Below are 19934 nucleotides of genomic sequence, written 5' to 3'. Positions count from 1 at the left end.
ACTCCTTCCTTCTGTGTCAGGAAGCTGCGCAGATTTGGCAGGAAGCTCTCTCCCATTCGATGTACCTCAGGGCCACCTACTTACCGGGAGTGGACGCGCGTAAGTCCCAGGGCTTGCAAAAAGGGGTGGTCGGGGGCGTGGCCAGGGGGCGTGGTTTGGGATCGGGGGCATGTGGGCGGTCCGGGGGCGTGGCCGCGCCGGCACGCGTAAGTTACTACTGCCCGGAGGCAGTAGTAACTTTTCCGATAAAGGTAGGGGGGGTCTAGATAGGGCTGGGGGGGGGTGGGTTAGGTAGGGGAAGGGAAGGGAATGTGCGGGAGGGTAGAAAGAAAGTTCCCTCCAAGGCTGCTCCGATTTCGGAGCCGCCTCAGAGGGAACAGGCAGCGCACACAGGGCTCGGCGCGCGCAAGTTGCACAAATGTGCACCCCCTTGCGCGCGCCGACCCCGGATTTTATAAGATACGCACAGCTACGCCGGTGGCACAAACAAAAGTACACGCGCGCGTATGTTTTTAAAATCTACCTTATATTGTTGTAAGTGATATTTTTAACTCAGAACGCTCTTCTTTGAATGATCTTTTTTATGTAAAATCAGTTGTTATAAATCATAATTTTTAATTGTGTGCTGTGAGGGGGGGGAGGCCAAGGCTATAAGGTTCTCCTAGGGTGCTTAATACCCTTGCATTGGCCCTCATGTCTCTTTCAGTGTATTGTGGAGTCATTTTATAACAGCTCACATAAATTTCCGTAATTGCAGGATGTAAGTTTGCTGTGAAAATGATCCCACAAAACCTTCTTGCATTGAGTTACACCTGCTACTCTGTGCAAGAAAAGTTTTCAGGGAAATGTACTTGCTTGCTTTTCAAAATCGAAAAGTATGCACATAAATGCAAAACCTGCCCAGACTCTACCCCGGGAACACTCCTCTCCGATGCGCTTAAAATTATTCAGGCAGTTTTCAAAGGGACCATTTCTGCGGGTAAAGCACGGTTTTACTTGCAGAAGGCCCTTTGAAAAGTACCCTCTGTGTGACTTCTTCCTGGAGACATTTTTGAGTAGCATGATAAAAAAATAAAATCAAATCAACCAGCAATCCATGTTTTTTTCTCATCTGCTGTAAGTTTACTTGAAAAAATAAAATAAAATGTATAAGATTGCCAGGAAGTTAGAATTCAAAATATGCTTTCTCAGCCTGAGGAGAAGGACCTAGGTCTGGGATTCGAAATATAAAGTAAACTTGAATTCCTTAAGTATAAATGTGGTTTTTCCTAGTTAGAAAGGCCTTGCAGCATTTGCTGTGCAAGAGCAAAATAATCTTACTTCTTCAAAGACCCGTTGTCTTATAACTTTTCACGAAGCCAAACTGCAGCATGCTAGAAAGAAAGAACAAGATATTCTGAAGCAACTGAACACATTGATAAATGTGATTTTTTTTTTCTTGAGAAAAAATAGCAGCAGAAAAGGTGGTTTACATGACCTTCATTTAACATGTAAACATACAAGTTGGTTAAAATAAGACAGCATTCTGATCTCCTAATGGCTCAGTGTCAAAGCTGACAAATAAAACAGCTTTTAACATTAAACTACTGTAGGTGGCCTGAAATGCCTGTGGACTAGAAAATCCCATATCTGATCTAGCTGTGACCTCGAAATCTGCTCTTTATAGCAAATGAAGGCGTAAGGTCTTTAAATAAACTTCCCCCGGCAGAAAGGAATGAATAGTGTGCGATGGTTCCTAGCTACCTCTGTAGCAGCATTGACCAGATCCAGATCTCAATCTAAGTCCAGCCAGAAATTACCACTAAAAATGCTCCAGCTAATTTTTACATTGATTCCAGAGCTCACAGACCTAAATATTACCTGAGAAGTTTTACAGAGGCGGTTTTCAAACTGTCCGCTTTGGGGCAAGGTTTGCAGGTTCTTTTTACCTGCAGAATTTGCATCAATTTTCAAGGTGAAAGCATACATAGCTTTGAAGCTAGCCCTCAGTAATAGCTGTGTTAAGAAATGAATCAGTAATTTAAAAAAAAGAAAAGGTGCATTCCCCATTTTTCATTCTAGTAATTATTTCATTCCTGCGGCAACACTGAAATTTTAATTTTTTGAAAGATCCAATCAAGCTTCCTGTTGTGTTGATTCTTATTAGAATCTCATGCAGGTAGCAGGCAATTCTTAAGCTGTCCGCATCAGGACAAAGTTCTCAAGTACCTTTTACCCATGGACATTACACCAGTTTTCTAAGAGGAAATATGAATAGAATTTCACTTTGAAACTTTCCGCAGATACCAAGGGGCCGATGCAATAAACGTGCATAGAAAGCGGGTGCTGAACAGTCAGCACCCGCTTTCTTAAGACGCCCCAAGGGGGCGCCATGCAATATTTAAATTAGGGGGTCGCATTTGCAAGGAGGCGCTAGGGTCATTTGCGTGCACCTAGTGCCTCCTTACTAACGAGAACCCGATCGGTTTTCCTAACTCGGCTGTCTGCCGGTTAGGAAAATCGACGCCGGGGGTTCAGGAAACGGACGCTTGTTAGTTGAGCGTCTGTTTCCTGAACCCTACTGTCAAGTTTTTTGGGGGGGGTTTTTTAACTTGTTTCACTAAGGTTTTCCTCCTACTTAATATCGCTCCATGCAGGCGTTAATAGCTGATCGCTAAATGTGTGTCCAAGACGCACATTTGTTTTTTTGCATCGGAGTGAATGCCTAATAGCCTCATTCACATGCATTTGCATGTGATGAGCGCTATTAGATTCATTCCACGTCGGATGCACGTTGAATAGGCATTAATCCCCTTTTTGCATATTAGCGCCTATTCAACCCACATCTGACTGCCGGTTATACAGTGCATACAGCTGAGCACATTGTATTGCATCGGCCCCCACATGTGTTAGACATTTGCACCTTCTGATGGTGCAGGTAAATTTTTCAGGAATTGAAAGGAGCGGACTGAGAGGGAACTTTCCAACCCGCCTAACTAACCTTCCTCCCTCTTCCCTGCCCCCCTATCCCTATCCTAGCTAACCCCCAATTTTTTAATTTACCTTTTGCTCCCTTCAGGAGCAGTAGCAACTTGCGATTGCCAGCAGGCTTTCAGCGCTTGCTTCCCCGGCACAGCAGCAAATGGCCGCTGTCCCGACCACCTCCAGCCCTGCCCCTCCCCGCCCCCCGGACCGCCCTTTATCTGGGCCTGGCACTTCGGCACGTAACACTTTTATAAAATGAAATTTAATAAATTTCTGAACACACTTTTCACGCAATAGTTCTCAAATTCTTTCAGCCAGTTCCTTGAGTAATTTGGCTCCTTACTTCTCCTGATTATCTTCTTCAATCTCAAGATCCTCCCATAGACATGGGAAACCAGAAATGGGAAGCCAGTGCAACTCAATAAGAACTGGAGTAATATGATCATGCTTCTTAGAGCCAGTGATGAGCATAGCAGCAGCATTAAGTAGCAATTTTACAGGCTTTAACATAACTGCAAGTAACCCTATTAAAATAGAGTTGCAGTAATCTATAATGGGTAGAATAGAGGCCTGAACTACGCTCTGAAAATCGACCATGTCTAGCAAATGTTTAAGGCCACAAAATGTACAGAGTTTAAAAAAGTCAGTCTTCATTATATTCTTAATGTGAGGACAAAATGATAGAACAGGATCAATCAGGATGCCTAAGTTTCAGATATTAGAAGTAAGATCAAATAAAGTGTTTTTAATCCTGATTGTAGAATGTTGAATCTTAGAGTGTTTACTTTTCCCAGTCTCTGTTTAGGGAGACCCCAGAGTCCTCACCCAAGAATATAATCAAAGTGGTACATCATGGAATATGCTGCCCCTTCAAAGATTAAGTTAGTGTTGCAGAAGTGAACCCTTGGACCGAGGCAAGGTTGGCGCTACCCTCAGGGAGGAGCCCTGCAGGTCCTCACCATCAGTAGGTGGAGCTGGCTGGAGCAAAGGCCCAACAGGAACTTTACCACTACCAGCCCACATTCCCCTTAGGTTGAGCCTTCAGGAGCCGGGGCTGGCTGGACTTAGGTGGAGGCCTCTGAGCTGAGATAAATCTGTGGGTGAAGACACAGTTGACCAACGAGCAGAGAAATGATTCAGTCTAAGCAGAGGTCAGGGCCGGCAGCAGACAGCAAAACGAGAAGGAGGCCGAGGTTGGGGTAGGCAGCGTTCCGGAAGATGAGAAGCAAGAAAAAGGTCACAAGGTAGGTGGAAGTCACGGTGGTCAAGAGGAGGTCTGAAGTCAAGTCAGGAAACCAGTCAGAAGACAAAGCCAAGATATGATCCGAAGTCAAGCCAAGGAGTTAAGCCGAAGGAAGAAGGCCTGGAACAACATAGAAACATAGAAATGACGGCAGAAGAAGACCAAATGGCCCATCTAGTCTGCCCAGCAAGCTTCACACTTTTTTCTCTCATACTTATCATTTTCTCTTAACTCTTGGTTCTATTTCCCTTCCACCCCCACCATTAATGTAGAGAGCAGTGATGGAGCTGCATCCAAGTGAAATACCTAGCTTGATTAGTTAGGGGTAGTAGGGGTAGTAACTGCTGCAATAAGCAAGCTACACCCATGTTTATTCCCTTTACCCAGACTATGTCATACAGCCCCTATTGGTTGTTTTTCTTCTCTCCTGCCGTTGAAGCGGAGAGCCATGCTGGTTATGCATTGAAAGTGAAGTATCAGGCCCTTTTGGTTTAGGGTAGTAACCGCTCTAACAAGCCAGCTACTCCCTGTTTTGTGAGTGCGAATCCTTTTTTTTTTTTCTTCTCCCCTGCAGTTGAAGCTATTCTGGATATGCGTGAAGCCTCAGCTTTTCTTATTCCCCTGCTGTTGAAGCAGAGAGCTATGCTGGAAATGCTTGATGTATCAGCCTCTCCCATGCCATGAAGCAGAGAGCCATGCTGGATATGCATCGAAAGCGAAGTATCAGGCACATTTGGTTTGGGGTAGTAACCGCCGTAATAAGCCAGCTACTCCCCGCTTTGTGAGTGCGAACCCTCTTTTCTTCTCCCCTGCCGTTGAAGCAGAGAACTATGCAGAGAACAACAGCAGAGAACAACAGGGAAGGCACAGAAGACGGATATAGGGAAGGCACAGGAACAGGAGCCAGGAACGTCGTGGCAAACAGCAACTTAGAAGAGTCTGACCTATTGCCAGGGCAAGGCTGGAATATCTGAGGAGCCCTCTTATAGGGCAGAGCTGCTGACATTGCCTGGAATATCTGAGGAACCCTCTTTTAGGGCAGAGCTGCTGACATCATCAGGAAGGGCTGCAGGGCTTTTTCGCTTTGGGCCCTTTAAATATCCCAGAGGAGCGAATGCGTGCACCTGGAGACATCAGCGGCATCTGGGCCGCGGAAGATAGGCAGTGTTGGCGTCCAGCCATGTGCTGGCAGAAGACTCGGCGCTGCGAGGGCGTGGCAGCAAGACTCGGCAGCGTCAGCAGTAGGAGCACGGCACACCCGCTCAACGGGTTGGGAGGTGAGCACAGCAGGTCGTGGGAATAGCCCATAGTCTGCCATGTGTAACACTTAAGCTTTCAACTGAAAATCCAAAATGAAATCTGCACAGATGGTGGCAGGGGTTTGTAAAGGCTCTAAGCACACCATCTGCTTCTCCCACATGGGGGAGCAGCACCCAAACCTCTGTTTCACTGCTTTCTCTGAACCTCCCCAGAATTTTGGTTTAGTCCTGGTAAGGAAACCAAAGGTTCCTTCACATGCATAAATGGCTTTGACAATGGTTATTCCCAAGTATGAGAAAAGGACAGAGAGCTGAAAAGCGATCTCAGAGAAGATTAAGTTAGGGATATATAACCTTAATAAAAACAGAAACACCTTTTCTCCGAGGACAAGCAATCCACCGATCATACAAAGGGGTGATGCTATGCCGATGGTGCTATATTGGACAGCTTCCATCTAGAAGTTTCTTGGAGATTCTTTAACGCCACTAGGCATGTGTAGCAGTTTCCACACAGCCAATTATGCACCTGCAGCATGCCTCAGTCTAGTTTTTTTCTGTAGTTTCTGCTGGGTGCATATTTTCTGCTCAGACCAGCCAGCCTATGTTTTCAGTAATTTTTCTCTGTTTTTTTGACTCTTTTTAAACATATGTTTGTGATAATTTATCTTCCCTATTAATTTCTAGCTAGCAGTTTTATTTTATTTTTTACCTTTCTGCATTAAGCTCTTTCCTTCATGGATCCCTGCATCAACATTCCTATGATTTCTCTCTTTCTCTGGCTGCCTTTTTTGAAGAAGAAGAAATTATTATCCAATTTGATTTTGCTTTAGTCATTTTTCAGCAATAATAAAGAAGAAGACCAGTGGCTTCAAAATATGCCCAGACTGTGGTCAGAAGACATCCCTCATGGACCTTCATGGAACGTGCTACAGGGGAGTTAGAGCATCCTGACAGAGAGATTCCAATAAAGGCAAAAGCAGCCTAGGTGCCTTTCCGAAAAGAAAAGATTCAGTTAAAAGATTCCAAATTATCCCTGTCAACTGCTAAGAAAGTTATATACAAATAAAAAACACGCATTGAAATGTCTGTATGCAAATGCCAGAAATCTAAAAAGTGAAAGAATATATAAGACTAAATGAACAGATAGACATAATTGGCATCTCAGAGTCATGGTGAAAGGAGGATAACCATTGCAAAAATGCTATAACAGGGTACAAATTATATCACGATGATATGGTGGATCAACTTGGTGGGCAGTGGCACTTTATGTTAGGAATGGCATAGAGTCAAATAAGATAAAGATCCTGCAAGAGACTAAATGTACTGTGGAATCTTTATGGATAGAAATTCCATGAGTGATGGGAAAGAGTATAGTAGTGGAGGTAAACTACCATCCAGCTGGCCAGAATGAACAGGTAGACAATAAAATTCTTACAGAAATTAGGGAAGTCAACAAATTTGGCAGCACAGTAATAATGGGAGATTTCAATTACTTCAATATTGACTGAGCAAATGCCACACCAGGGTATGCTAGGGAGGTGAAGTTTCTAAATGAAATAAATGTTTCATGGAGCATCTGATCCAGGAACCAATGAGAGGGAGATGCTGTTTTAGATCTAATTCTTAGTGTAAGTCAGGAGATTTTAAAAGGGGCGCACTCCGATGCCATTCCCAGTTTTACCAGTTCATCCCTAGTTCACCCATTTAAGAGATAGGTCCTCCAACTCCCCCTGGTTTGATATCCTTCACTTCCCCCAGTTAGCCCCAACCCTAAAAACCCTCCAGATCTGCCTAGTTTTCTTTTATTTATAACTTACACGGCACCCATAGCAGAAGTAAAGTTACGCAGCAGGGGAGCTTGGCACCTGCCGAGTTGCATTAATATTTACATGCATATCTCAGGTTCATGTCCCAAAATGCCACTGCCCTGCCCAGATCATGCTCACGACGCACCCCTTTTTGAAAACTTTTGAGACGTGCCTGCTGTGGCATTTACGCAAGTATCTGGGTGCTTTTTAAAATATGATCAGTACACAGGAGCCCGACTTATTTGCACATTCCCTGATTGATGCCTGTTTTAAAATTCACCTTTAAGTGAATTCTTTGCTTCTGTGTCTACTGAGGAGGATGTTGGAGAGATAGTTGTGCCAGAAATAGTATTTAATGGTGATAATTTAGAGGAACTAAAACAAATCACAGTGAACCTGGAAAATATAATTTGACAGATTGACAAACTATATTGGAGCAAATCACCTAGACCAGATGGTGTATATCCCAGACTTCTAAAAGAGCTCAAAAATGAAATTGCAGATCTAATACAAGTAATGTGTAACCTGTCATTAAAATTGTCTATTGAACCTGAAGATTGAAGGGTGGCCAATGTAACACAAATCTTTAAAAAGGGCTCCAGGGGTAATCCAGGAAACTATAGATTAGTAGAAACTTTTCTAAAGAACAAAATCGTAGAATGTATAGAAATGCATGGTTTAATGGGACAGTCAACATGGATTTACCCAAGGGAAGTTATACCTCAACAATCTACTACAGTTTTTTGAAGGGGTTAATAAACATATGGACAAAGGTGAACCGATGGACATAATGCCAATATTTTAATAAATAAAAAATGTTTTGGGATTTTCAGAAGGCATTTGACAAAGTCCCTCATGAGAGTCTCCTGAGAAAATTAAAAAGTCATGGGATAAGAGGCAATGTCCTATTATGGATTGTGAACTGGTTAAAAAAAGATAGGAAACAAAGAGTAAATAGTTAGTTTACACAAAAAGAGAGGTAAACATTGGAGTGCCCTAGGGATCTATACTCGGACCTATGCTTTTAATATATTTTAAATGCCCTGAAAAAAGGAACAATGAGTGAGTGTTGCATCGGTGGACCCCTGAGCCGAGACGAGTTAGCATGGGGCACATTTAAAACTAATCGGAGAAAGTTCTTTTTTACTCAACGCACAATTAAACTCTGGAATTTGTTGCCAGATAATGTGGTTAGTGCAGTTAGTATAGCTGTGTTTAAAAAAGGATTGGATAAGTTCTTGGAGGAGAAGTCCATTACCTGCTATTAAGTTCACTTATAGAATAGCCTGCTATTAAGTTCACTTATAGAATAGACTTAGTTTTTGGGTACTTGCCAGGTTCTTATGGCCTGGATTGGCCACTGTTGGAAACAGGATACTGGGCTTGATGGACCCTTGGTCTGACCCAGTATGGCATTTTCTTATGATCTTATGTTCTTATGACACAATACAGGGATCTGTATTGGGACCCTTACTTTTCAATATATTTATAAATGATCTGGAAAGAATTACGACAAGTGAGGTAATCAAATTTGCAGATGATACAAAATTGTTCAGAGTAGTTAAATCACAAGCAGATTGTGATAAATTGCAGGAAGACCTTGTGAGACTGGAAAATTGGGCATCAAAATGGCAGATGAAATTCAATGTGGATAAGTGCAAGGTGATGCATATAGGGAAAAATAACCCATGCTATAGTTACACAATGTTAGGTTCCAATGCTACCACCCAAGAAAGAGAACTAGGCGTCATAGTGGATAACACATTGAAATCGTCGGTTCAGTGTGCTGCAGCAGTCAAAAAAGCAAACAGAATGTTGGGAATTATTAGAAAGGGAATGGTGAATAAAACGGAAAATGTCATAATGCCTCTGTATCGCTCCATGGTGAGACCGCACCTTGAATACTGTGTACAATTCTGATCACCGCATCTCAAAAAAGATATAATTGCGATGGAGAAGGTACAGAGAAGGGCTACCAAAATGATAAGGGGAATAGAACAGCTCCCCTATGAGGAAAGACTAAAGAGGTTAGGACTTTTCAGCTTGGAGAAGAGACGGCTGAGGAGGGATATGATAGAGGTGTTTAAAATCATGAGAGGTCTAGAACGGGTAGATGTGAATCGGTTATTTACTCTTTCAGATAATAGAAAGACTAGGGGGCACTCCATGAAGTTAGCATGTGGCACATTTAAAACTAATCGGAGAAAGTTCTTTTTCACTCAACGCACAATTAAACTCTGGAATTTGTTGCCAGAAGATGTGGTTAGTGCAGTTAGTATAGCTGTGTTTAAAAAAGGTTTGGATAAGTTCTTGGAGGAGAAGTCCATTACCTGCTATTAAATAGGTTGACTTAGAAAATAGCCACTGCTATTACTAGCACCAGTAACATGGAATAGACTTAGATTTTGGGTACTTGCCAGGTTCTTATGGCCTGGATTGGCCACTGTTGGAAACAGGATGCTGGGCTGATGGACCCTTGGTCTGACCCAGTATGGCATGTTCTTATGTTCTTATGCAGAGAGGAGCCCTGCAGGTTCTCGCCATCGGTAGGCGGAGTTGGCTGGTGCAGAGGCTTAACCGAAGCTTCGCCAATACCAGCCCACATTCCCTGCAGGTTGAGCCCTTGGGTGCTGGGGCCGGATGGAATTGGGCACAGGCCGTTGGAAAACGAGGTATCCAAAGAAGAGGTCAGGCAAGAAGGACACATCCGTATGGGCCGAGGTCAAGGCAGGCAGCAGAATAACAGAAACGGAGACAAACCGAGGTCAGGGCAGGCGGCAGAGCAAGCAAGGTCAAGATGAGGTCTGAGGTTAGCCGGGAGACAATCCAAGAAGAAAGCAAGGTGAAGGCAAGCCGAGATCCAAACCAATGAGTCAATCCAGGAGGAAGGAGTGGGAGAAGCGGAGAAACAGGAACAGGAGCAGGACCAGGAACATAGGAGCAGGAGCCACTGAAGAAAAACACAAGGGCAAGACTAGAACCAGGAACACAGGAACAGGATCAGGAACACAAGCAACTTGATACTCACAGGAGTCGACCTGTTGCTGAGGCACCCGTGGCTGGTCCAGGCTAACTTCTTATAGTGTGGTCCTGGTGATGTCATCCTGGGGCACCGCAGTGACTTTCCCGCCATGGGCCCTATAAATTAAGAAGAGGCATGCATGTGCCTAGGGACACTGCTCTTCCGCTGAAGGAGGTGTTGCAGCATCGGGGAAAATCCCCTCCATTCTATGCTGGAGGTAAGGAGGGCCGGCGTGGGGAAAGCCCGCAGCCTGCCAACCGCAACAATGAGGTGATCAAATTTATAGATGACACAAAATTATCCCAAGTTGTTAAATCACAAGTGTATTGTGACAAATAGCAGGAGGGAGACTGATCATCCAAATGGCAGATGAAATGTAATGTGGACACCTGCAAAATGATGCACAGGAAAAAGTAATCAAAACTTTAGTTCACAGTGTTAGGTGCCATATTGGTAATTGCTACCCAGGAAAAGGATCTAGGCATTATTGTGGACAATACTTTGAAATCCACAGCTCAGTATACGGCATCACTCAAAAAAGCAAACAGAATGTTAGGAATTATTAGGAAAGGAATGGAGCATAAAAGGAAAATGTCAGAATGCCTCTGCATTGCTCCATAGTGAGATCACACCTAGAGTACTTTGTACAATTCTGGTCACTGCATTAGGTCAGGGGCCAGTGTTGGTTTCCACTTTCCACTCCTGCATGAATGGAAAAAAGAAAGTGAGTTAAAAAAACATTCCAGGTCAGTGACCTTGCAGAAAATCACCACTGGGTCTTTCACTGCCTGGGTCATCTAGGGCTAGGTATGCTACAGAGTTGTGTTCATTGACTTTTGGGGGAGTTTCAGTCATTACACAAATCTGGCACCTATGGGTCGATATTCAAACTAGTTGCCAGGATAAAATTGGATTTTAGCTGGGTAAATCTATCCCATTAATAATATGGCCATTCTAACTAGTTAAATTTGTATACTTAAAATTGCACGCTACATAAATTTAGCTGGGTAAAAAAGGGGCTAGGTCCGAGGTGTTCCTGGAGCAGGCTTTCAAACTTAGCCGATTAGCAAAATATTCAGTACTAAGCCACTGAATTTGACTGGGTAACCTTGTCTGCATAAATAACAGGCCTAAATGTACCCACTCAAATGTTAAGTGAGCCAATTTATCCAGATATTAAGCCGTTTAATTATCCAGGTAAGAGATCCTGAATATCCAGCAAATGTTAACCAGGATATCTTACTCCTCTTCAAGTTTTTGAGAAATCAACCCCCTTCTCCTTCCCCCCCACCCCCCAGTGACCAGATTTAGATCCCATGACTGCAGGATTCAGGAAGGATATCGGTGCATAGCCCCTGGCCAAGGACCATTACTTCAATGACTGGGTAAAGTAATTAGGGGAGGGATATAAAATAGGGGAAAATCCCAAGTAGTTACAAATGAAGGCTCGTGGCATTGGATCCCAGCCCAGGTTCCAATTCAACCGGAAGTCCAGAGGAGCAGGAGAAAACCATCAAGTTAAAAAATATCTGTCATAAGAACATAAGAAATTGCCATGCTGGGTCAGACCAAGGGTCCATCAAGCCCAGTATCCTGTTTCCAACAGAGGCCAAAACCAGGCCACAAGAACCTGGCAATTACCCAAACACTAAGAAGATCCCATGCTACTGATGCAATTAATAGCAGTGGCTATTCCCTAAGTAAAATTGATTAATAGCCATTAATGGACTTCTCCTCCAAGAACTTATCCAAACCTTTTTTGAACCCAGCTACACTAACTGCACTAACCACATCCTCTGGCAACAAATTCCAGAGCTTTATTGTGCGTTGAGTGAAAAAGAATTTTCTCCGATTAGTCTTAAATGTGCTACTTGCTAACTTCATGGAATGCCCCCTAGTCGTTCTATTATTCGAAAGTGAAAATATCCGAGTCACATCTACTCGTTCAAGACCTCTCATGATCTTAAAGACCTCTATCATATCCCCCCTCAGCCGTCTCTTCTCCAAGCTGAACAGCCCTAATCTCTTCAGCATTTCCTCATAGGGAAGCTGTTCCATCCCCTTTATCATTTTGATTGCCCTTCTCTGTACCTTCTCCATCGCAAGTATATCTTTTTTGAGATGCGGCGACCAGAATTGTACCCAGTATTCAAGGTGTGGTCTCACCATGGAGTGATATAGAGGCATTATGACATTTTCCGTTCTATTAACCATTCCCTTCCTAATAATTCCTAACATTCTATTTGCTTTTTTGACTGCCACAGCACACTGAGCTGACGATTTTAAAGTATTATCCACTATGATGCCTAGATCTTTTTCCTGGGTGGTAGCTCCTAATATGGAACCTAACATCGTGTAACTACAGCAACGGTTATTTTTCCCTATATGCAACACCTTGCACTTGTCCACATTAAATTTCATCTGCCATTTGGATGCCCAATCTTCAAGTCTTGCAAGGTCCTCCTGCAATGTATCACAGTCTGCTTGTGATTTAACTACTCTGAATAATTTTGTATCATCTGCAAATTTGATAACCTCACTCGTCGTATTCCTTTCCAGATCATTTATATATATATTGAAAAGCACCGGTCCAAGTACAGATCCCTGAGGCACTCCACTGTTTACCCTTTTCCACTGAGAAAATTGACCATTTAATCCTACTCTCTGTTTCCTGTCTTTTAACCAGCTTGTAATCCACGAAAGGACATCGCCTCCTATCCCATGACTTTTTAGTTTTTGTGGAAGCCTCTCATGAGGGACTTTGTCAAACGCCTTCTGAAAATCCAAATACACTACATCTACCGGTTCACCTTTATCCACATGTCCATTAACCCCTTCAAAAAAATGAAGCAGATTTGTTAGGCAAGACTTCCCTTGGGTAAATCCATGTTGACTATGTTCCATTAAATCATGTCTTTTTATATGCTTTACAATTTTGTTCTTGAGAATAGTTTCCACTATTTTTCCCTGCTTGTAAGGAGCTCCTCTAGGCCCCCATGAGGACTTATTTCATTCCTGGAGCTGCTCCTAATTGTGGTTATTACTCCATGCAATGCTATAGAAGTTGCTTCTACAGTCATATTTGTTGGTGCAAACAGTTTTTCTTTCTATGTTTGAGTCTGCACAGCAAACTATGGGGAAGGATGCCTCGTCAGTATTTTACTTAGTTATTTTATTACGCAAAACAGGTCAGTTCACTGAACACCAATTACTTGAACCTAGAGTGAAAAGATGAACAATGAAATTGAATGTTTATGTTCAGGTAACAATGCTACACTTGGGGAGGGTGAAGTCTCTGCATACCTTTAACGCTGACACTTTACCCCAGATTTTCTAAGTGAACTTATGAGGAATATGTTTGTTTTTGAAAATGTCCATGTTAAATGCCGAGTACGCATCCAAACCCACCGACATAAAGTTGCACCTGCTCTATCGAGGGCATAACTTGTGCGGGTGAGCTTAGGTGCATACCTTTTATAATCAGAAAATGAATCCCAACTCTAGTCTCAGAATGCCTTTTGCCAGTTTGTATAAAAGTGCACGCAAAACCAGGTTACACATGAACTTTTTACATGAACTGAGGCCTGGGCCACTTTAGTACACCCATTTACATGCATAAAACCAAGATCTGAGAATTAAATGTGTCTTTGTGAATTCGATATCACTGTCCATATCCCCCAGCCAAAAAAAAAAATCTCATCTTTCTTGACTTGAGAAACCAAACCCTTGGAAACATGTTGCATAGATTTCTATTGTGTTGCCTGTCCGCCAATGCATTCAGTGTTGGGATCCAGTATGAGCTTCAGAAGGTTTCGCAATAAATAGCACTATACTGTTTAAACAAAAGATTATGCAAGCTTGTACTCCTTTGTGTACATTGGGCGTACAGGTTGCATTTGTGCGCTTCAAGAGTGTTCACGTCTGTACACCATTGTGCTGTTTGTTTGATAGAGCAATATTGCATGAATGCAAAGAAACTAGTCTTGTATCAAAGTGACAAGGATGTTAGCTCATGTCTGATTTTTTAATATAGGGCTGTAGATGACAAGCATGGGCTAATTATTTTTAAGAACATAAGAAAATGCCATACTGGGTCAGACCAAGGGTCCATCAAGCCCAGCATCCTGTTTCCAACAGTGGCCAATCCAGGCCATAAGAACCTGGCAAGTACCCAAAAACTAAGTCTATTCCATGTTACCATTGCTAATGGCAGTGGCTATTCTCTAAGTGAACTTAATAGCAGGCAATGGACTTCTCCTCCAAGAACTTATCCAATCCTTTTTTAAACACAGCTATACTAACTGCACTAACCACATTCTCTGGCAACAAATTCCAGAGTTTAATTGTGCGTTGAGTAAAAAAGAACTTTCTCCGATTAGTTTTAAATGTGCCCCAGGCTAACTTCATGGAGTGCCCCTTAGTCTTTCTACTATCCGAAAGAGTAAATAACGGATTCACATCTACCCGTTCTAGACCTCTCATGATTTTAAACACCTCTATCATATCCCCCCTCAGTCGTCTCTTCTCCAAGCTGAAAAGTCCTAACCTCTTTAGTCTTTCCTCATAGGGGAGTTGTTCCATTCCCCTTATCATTTTGGTAGCCCTTCTCTGTACCTTCTCCATCGCAATTATATCTTTTTTGAGATGCGGCGACCAGAATTGTACACAGTATTCAAGGTGCGGTCTCACCATGGAGCGATACAGAGGCATTATGACATTTTCCGTTTTATTCACCATTCCTTTTCTAATAATTCCCAACATTCTGTTTGCTTTTTTGACTGCCGCAGCACACTGCACTGACGATTTCAGTGTGTTATCCACTATGACACCTAGATCTCTTTCTTGGGTTGTAGCACCTAATATGGAACCCAACATTGTGTAATTTTTTAAAGAACAAGATATTATTTTAGCTTCCTGATTAAAATAATGAAGTTCGACAACAATATTCATAGCTTTTCCTGGCCAAATTCCTAAATATGAATATTTACAGTCAAACCCCCCCCCCCCCTCCTATCTTTGCTTAAGTAATCTAATTTTGGCCTTTTATTGGTCCCTTGTCTGAGAGAAAATGAATTGTCCACATGAATACTATTTTCAGCTTATAACAGTCTAGGAGGGCAGTTAGCTGTTTACATGTCCAAAATGTGACTTCCTTGGGACAGCTAAAAAGGAGAGCAGTAGAGTCCCTTTGAAAAGGGGCATTCCAGAGGCAAGTTTAGGTCAGAGAGTACTGTGTATGTGCAGACTGGCATTTTCACACCTGTAAGAAACAAAAGAACAGGGTGATCCCACAAAAATGAAATCCAATTAGAAAAAGGGAAAACCAAATAATTGATTAGAACAATTGCTCACTTTATATTTTTGTATGTTTTTATAATTTTTATGATTTTTCAATTTTCAATTTTTATTTAAAAAAAATTTTTAAGGAAAAAGTGAACTGTATCAGCAAGCCAGTCAACATATCTCCTGTAACCTGGAGATCACTCGGTTTTCTCAATCACTTGCAGTCACTTAAATGTACAGTCCATGTTACCAATGCATTTAAATCATGAAACTCAGTGTGAGATATTTGTTGAATGCCAACAGAGGCGATTAAATAGCCACAATGCGATGTAGATGGCTTATACTTTAAGGGAAGGCTCTGCAAGCCACAATGTGATGTAGATGGCTTAAACTTTTAAGACAAGGCTCAACTACGGCCAAAGTTTCGCTCAACAGCTTCATCAGGAGCCAAACTTAGCAGAATTCACATTGTCTACTGATACGTTGAGATTCAAAAAATGATTCCGTCTAGTTGCAAATCAGAATATTGCAGCCTGTAAATATTATCTTCTTTACAATATATTCACATTTTTCTTTCTGTCAATTCTGAGACTGGCATAGAAACAGAGAAAAAGTGTTAGAGATAATATAAAATACTTAGCTTGTCCGAAGGAGCAGAATGCAGAATCCTTACTTGGGACCCAGAGGTCTCCCGTTTGATTTCAAGATGGACAGAAACCACAAGAAGAATAACAAGCTCTGTTTAAATCAAGCGGACCTTGCTCTTACGCAACCAATGAGGAGCAAGTGACGTCATCTCGCGATGATTCCAAAATCAATCACAGAAACACCTGTAAATCCAAGTTACCATTCAACCCCTTAGGTTGCACTGTGTCAAGCCGGTGTATCCAACGCTGCTCGAATTGAAGTAAAAGGCGATTATGATCACCCCCCCTCCCCCCCGCCAAGACGGGCGAATGAGTTCAAGAACACACACTCGAAGTTCATCAAATGTATGTGTCATATCTTGACAGTGACTAACCAATGGTGCATTGACCCGATCATGAGCAAGGCAAGAATGATGTTCAATTAATCTAGTCTTTAAAGACTGCTTTGTTTTGCCCACATATATTTTCTCACAAGGGCATTAGATCATGTAAATCACACCCGATGATAGACACATCGTGGAAGCTCGTAGAAATATTGTGGAATTGGTAGATGAAAAATGTAGTGAGGACACATTATCATAACATGACAGACCGAGCAATGACCATATGCTTGATGAGAACCATGTCGACTATATACCGTGCATGGAGTAGAGTCTGTAAAAATAAGTTGATCCTTAAGATTTGCACCACGGGTATAAGTGCCTAAGGGCATTTGAACAAATTCCTCGTGACCTTGTAAGATGTGCCAATTATCTAAAATGATGGTTTTGACTTTGGAGCCATTGAAGAAAAAGGTATCACACAAGTTAATTTGTCTTGATTCTCTTCTGTGTCTGATCGGGGTAAAAAAAGCCAATTGCGATGTGTGTATCTGGCATGGGTGTAAGCCCTTTTAACACAACGAGCTGGATAACCACGACTGAGAAATCTCTCTGATAAATCTCTAGAATGGTGTTTGAAATCTTCCATAGTCGTATATAGCCTCCGAACTCTGAAAAATTGGCTGGTTGGTAAATTTTCTTTAAGGTGTCTGGGATGAGCGCTAGTAAAATGTAACAGAGTGTTACTGCTTACAGATTTCCTGTGTAAAGCTGTCATGAAGCCAGTGGTCACTTTTGTTATGAGAATGTCCAAAAAAATGATCTGATTTTTTTGAAAATTAGCCGAAAATTTCAAATGACTGTTCCGTGAATTGAGCCAATCAAAGAAAGCGTCAAAATCATTTTTTGTTCCTTGCCATAGAATGAAAATGTCATCTATATATCAGTGCCAAGATATGATGTATGATGAAAAAGGGTTTCTGCTTTCAATCCAGGTCTTCTCAAATTGGCCCATATAAAGAGTGGCTAGATCAGGTGCTATGGTTGCCCCCATGGCAGTGCCACAGTGCAACCTAAGGGGTTGAATGGTAACTTGGATTTACAGGTGTTTCTGTGACTGATTTCGGAATCATTGCGAGATGACATCACTTGCTCCTCATTGGTTGCGTAAGAGCAAGGTCCGCTTGATTTAAACAGAGCTTGTTGTTCTTCTTGTGGTTTCTGTCCATCTTGAAATCAAACGGGAGACCTCTGGGTCCCAAGTAAGGATTCTGTATTCTGCTCCTTCGGACAAGCTAAGTATTTTATATTATCTCTAACACTTTTTTTCTATTTCTATGCCAGTCTCAGAATTGACAGAAAGAAAAATGTGAATATATTGTAAAGAAGATAATATTTACAGGCTGCAAAATTCCAATTTGCGCACTAGACGGAATAATTTTTTGAATCTCAACGTGTCGGTAGACAATGTGAATTCTGCTAAGTTTGGCTCCTGATGAAGCTGTTGAGCGAAACTTCGGCCGTAGTTGAGCCTTGTCTTAAAAGTTTAAGCCGTCTACATCGCATTGTGGCTTGCAGAGCCTTCTCTTAAAGTATAAGCCGTCTACATTGCATTGTGGCTATTTAATCGCCTCTGTTGGCGTTCAACAAATATCTCACACTGAGTTTCATGATTTAAATGCATTGGTAACATGGACTGTACATTTAAGTGACTGCAAGTGATTGAGAAGACCGAGCGATCTCCAGGTTACAGGAGATACGCTGACTGGCTTGCTGATGCAGTTCACTTTTTCCTTAAAAAAGTTTTTTAAATAAAAATTGAAAATTGTAAAATCATAAAAATTATAAAAACATACAAAACTTTTCACACCTGTGCCACTTATTCTTATCCACTTGTAGAAAAAGGAGGTGCTTTGTCACTTGGTTACCCACCTCAGCAGGCTTTCAAAACAAAAGCTATGGACGCAGATTTCTTTAAAATGTTCCTAGCAGATCCATGTCTACAAAGTTCCCCATGAGCTTTGCACCTAGGCAGGCTACTGAAAATTGCCTCCATAAGGCCTGGAATTGGTGTACTGCCGTTTTCAAATTCAGAGTTGTATGAACTGAATAGAAAGAGATGGTTTTGGTTTTATAGCCAGTACGATCAATGCAGCTCCTGAATTATTCCTTGCTACAATCTTGTGGGAAATGTTTACCAGTTTTAAATAAACTATTAAATAAAATTAAACAACTTCTGGGATAAATGATATATGTATTTCTACTTGTCCTAAAGGGCCCCTAAAGCTACCATGCCAAATTTTAGAGCTGATTTGCCTTGAGTTTTATTACCATTTAAATAAACCTACTATATTATACTGGTCATTTTTGTCCTCTACCCCCAGTAATATTATGTTTAAAGCATACTGTGACTTTCAACTGACTCCATCACTTTCATCTTCTCTGTTTTAGATGGGTTTGCGTTCTCTCAAGAAGAGCATGGTGTTGTTTCCCAGTCTGATCTTGTTCGATCCTATGACACCACCAAACAGAGAGCCGAAGCAGAATAACACAACTCCTCTTCTTGGCTGATGTGGGCGATGTGGCGCCTTGGTAATAGTAATACAAGCTTCACTGAGGTTGGCAGCAGCAGCCCAAACACCGGAAAACTCATTTCTGTGGCCTTAGCCAACATATTTGACGATACATATATATATATATATATATATATATATTCTCTCGCAAAAAATAAATAAATAAATAGATCCTAAGTGCTGTCTGTGTGGTAAATCATGGTTCCAGTTCAGTTGCAAATGTTCTGCTTCATGTTATTTGGTTTTGATACCATGCAATGGGCTTGCTGTATGATATGTGGGAAAATATGTTTTGGTGTAATTGAAAGAGAGAGACTGACACATTTTGTTCTACTAGTTGCAGATTCTATACAGCAAGCTAATGGTCCATTGTGTTCTATATTTCTAGTTGCTTATTTGTGTATTTATTTATTTGATTTCACTTTTGCATATGTGGATTTTACAGAAAGTCGCATAGTTCTAAGGAAATTAAAATGAAATTTGACTGGGTTGTAAACACTTATTCAATGGCATAAAATAGGCAAATGCAAAACCAAAAGTAGTATAGATCCTTTTTTATGCAAAATTATTTTATTAAGAAGAATCTGCAACAAAGAACATACAAAACAGCACATAGTGGTTTCTGCTACATACTTCTCCATATCATACAACATATATTAGCACAATAACAGAGATTTCCCACCAATCCTTCCTTAGTTCCTTTTTTATTTTATTACAAAGCATTCCATGTCCTTCAAGAGTGTTTCTTCAAACTTAAAATGCAAAGCAACAATACTTTGACACATTCTATTTAATGCTCCTAGGGAAAGTTAGCT

At 41.6% G+C, this 19934-nt stretch overlaps 1 protein-coding gene across 1 annotated transcript in view; it reads left to right on the top strand.

The window, feature by feature from the left end:
- Positions 1 to 19233, top strand: part of ATP8A2 (ATPase phospholipid transporting 8A2) — a 1219142-nt gene extending 1199909 nt beyond the window's left edge. The window contains exon 37 of the mRNA XM_029602569.1: positions 18998 to 19233. Coding sequence (XP_029458429.1) covers positions 18998 to 19095 — 98 coding nt within the window. The 3' untranslated portion in view covers positions 19096 to 19233. The remainder of the gene's footprint in view (positions 1 to 18997) is intronic.
- The last annotated feature ends 701 nt before the right edge of the window (positions 19234 to 19934 follow it).

Source organism: Rhinatrema bivittatum, chromosome 5, assembly GCF_901001135.1.
Source record: "Rhinatrema bivittatum chromosome 5, aRhiBiv1.1, whole genome shotgun sequence".
NCBI lineage: Eukaryota > Metazoa > Chordata > Amphibia > Gymnophiona > Rhinatrematidae > Rhinatrema > Rhinatrema bivittatum.
The sequence above is the reverse complement of the archived record's forward strand: the minus strand, read 5'-3'. Positions and strand labels throughout refer to the sequence as shown.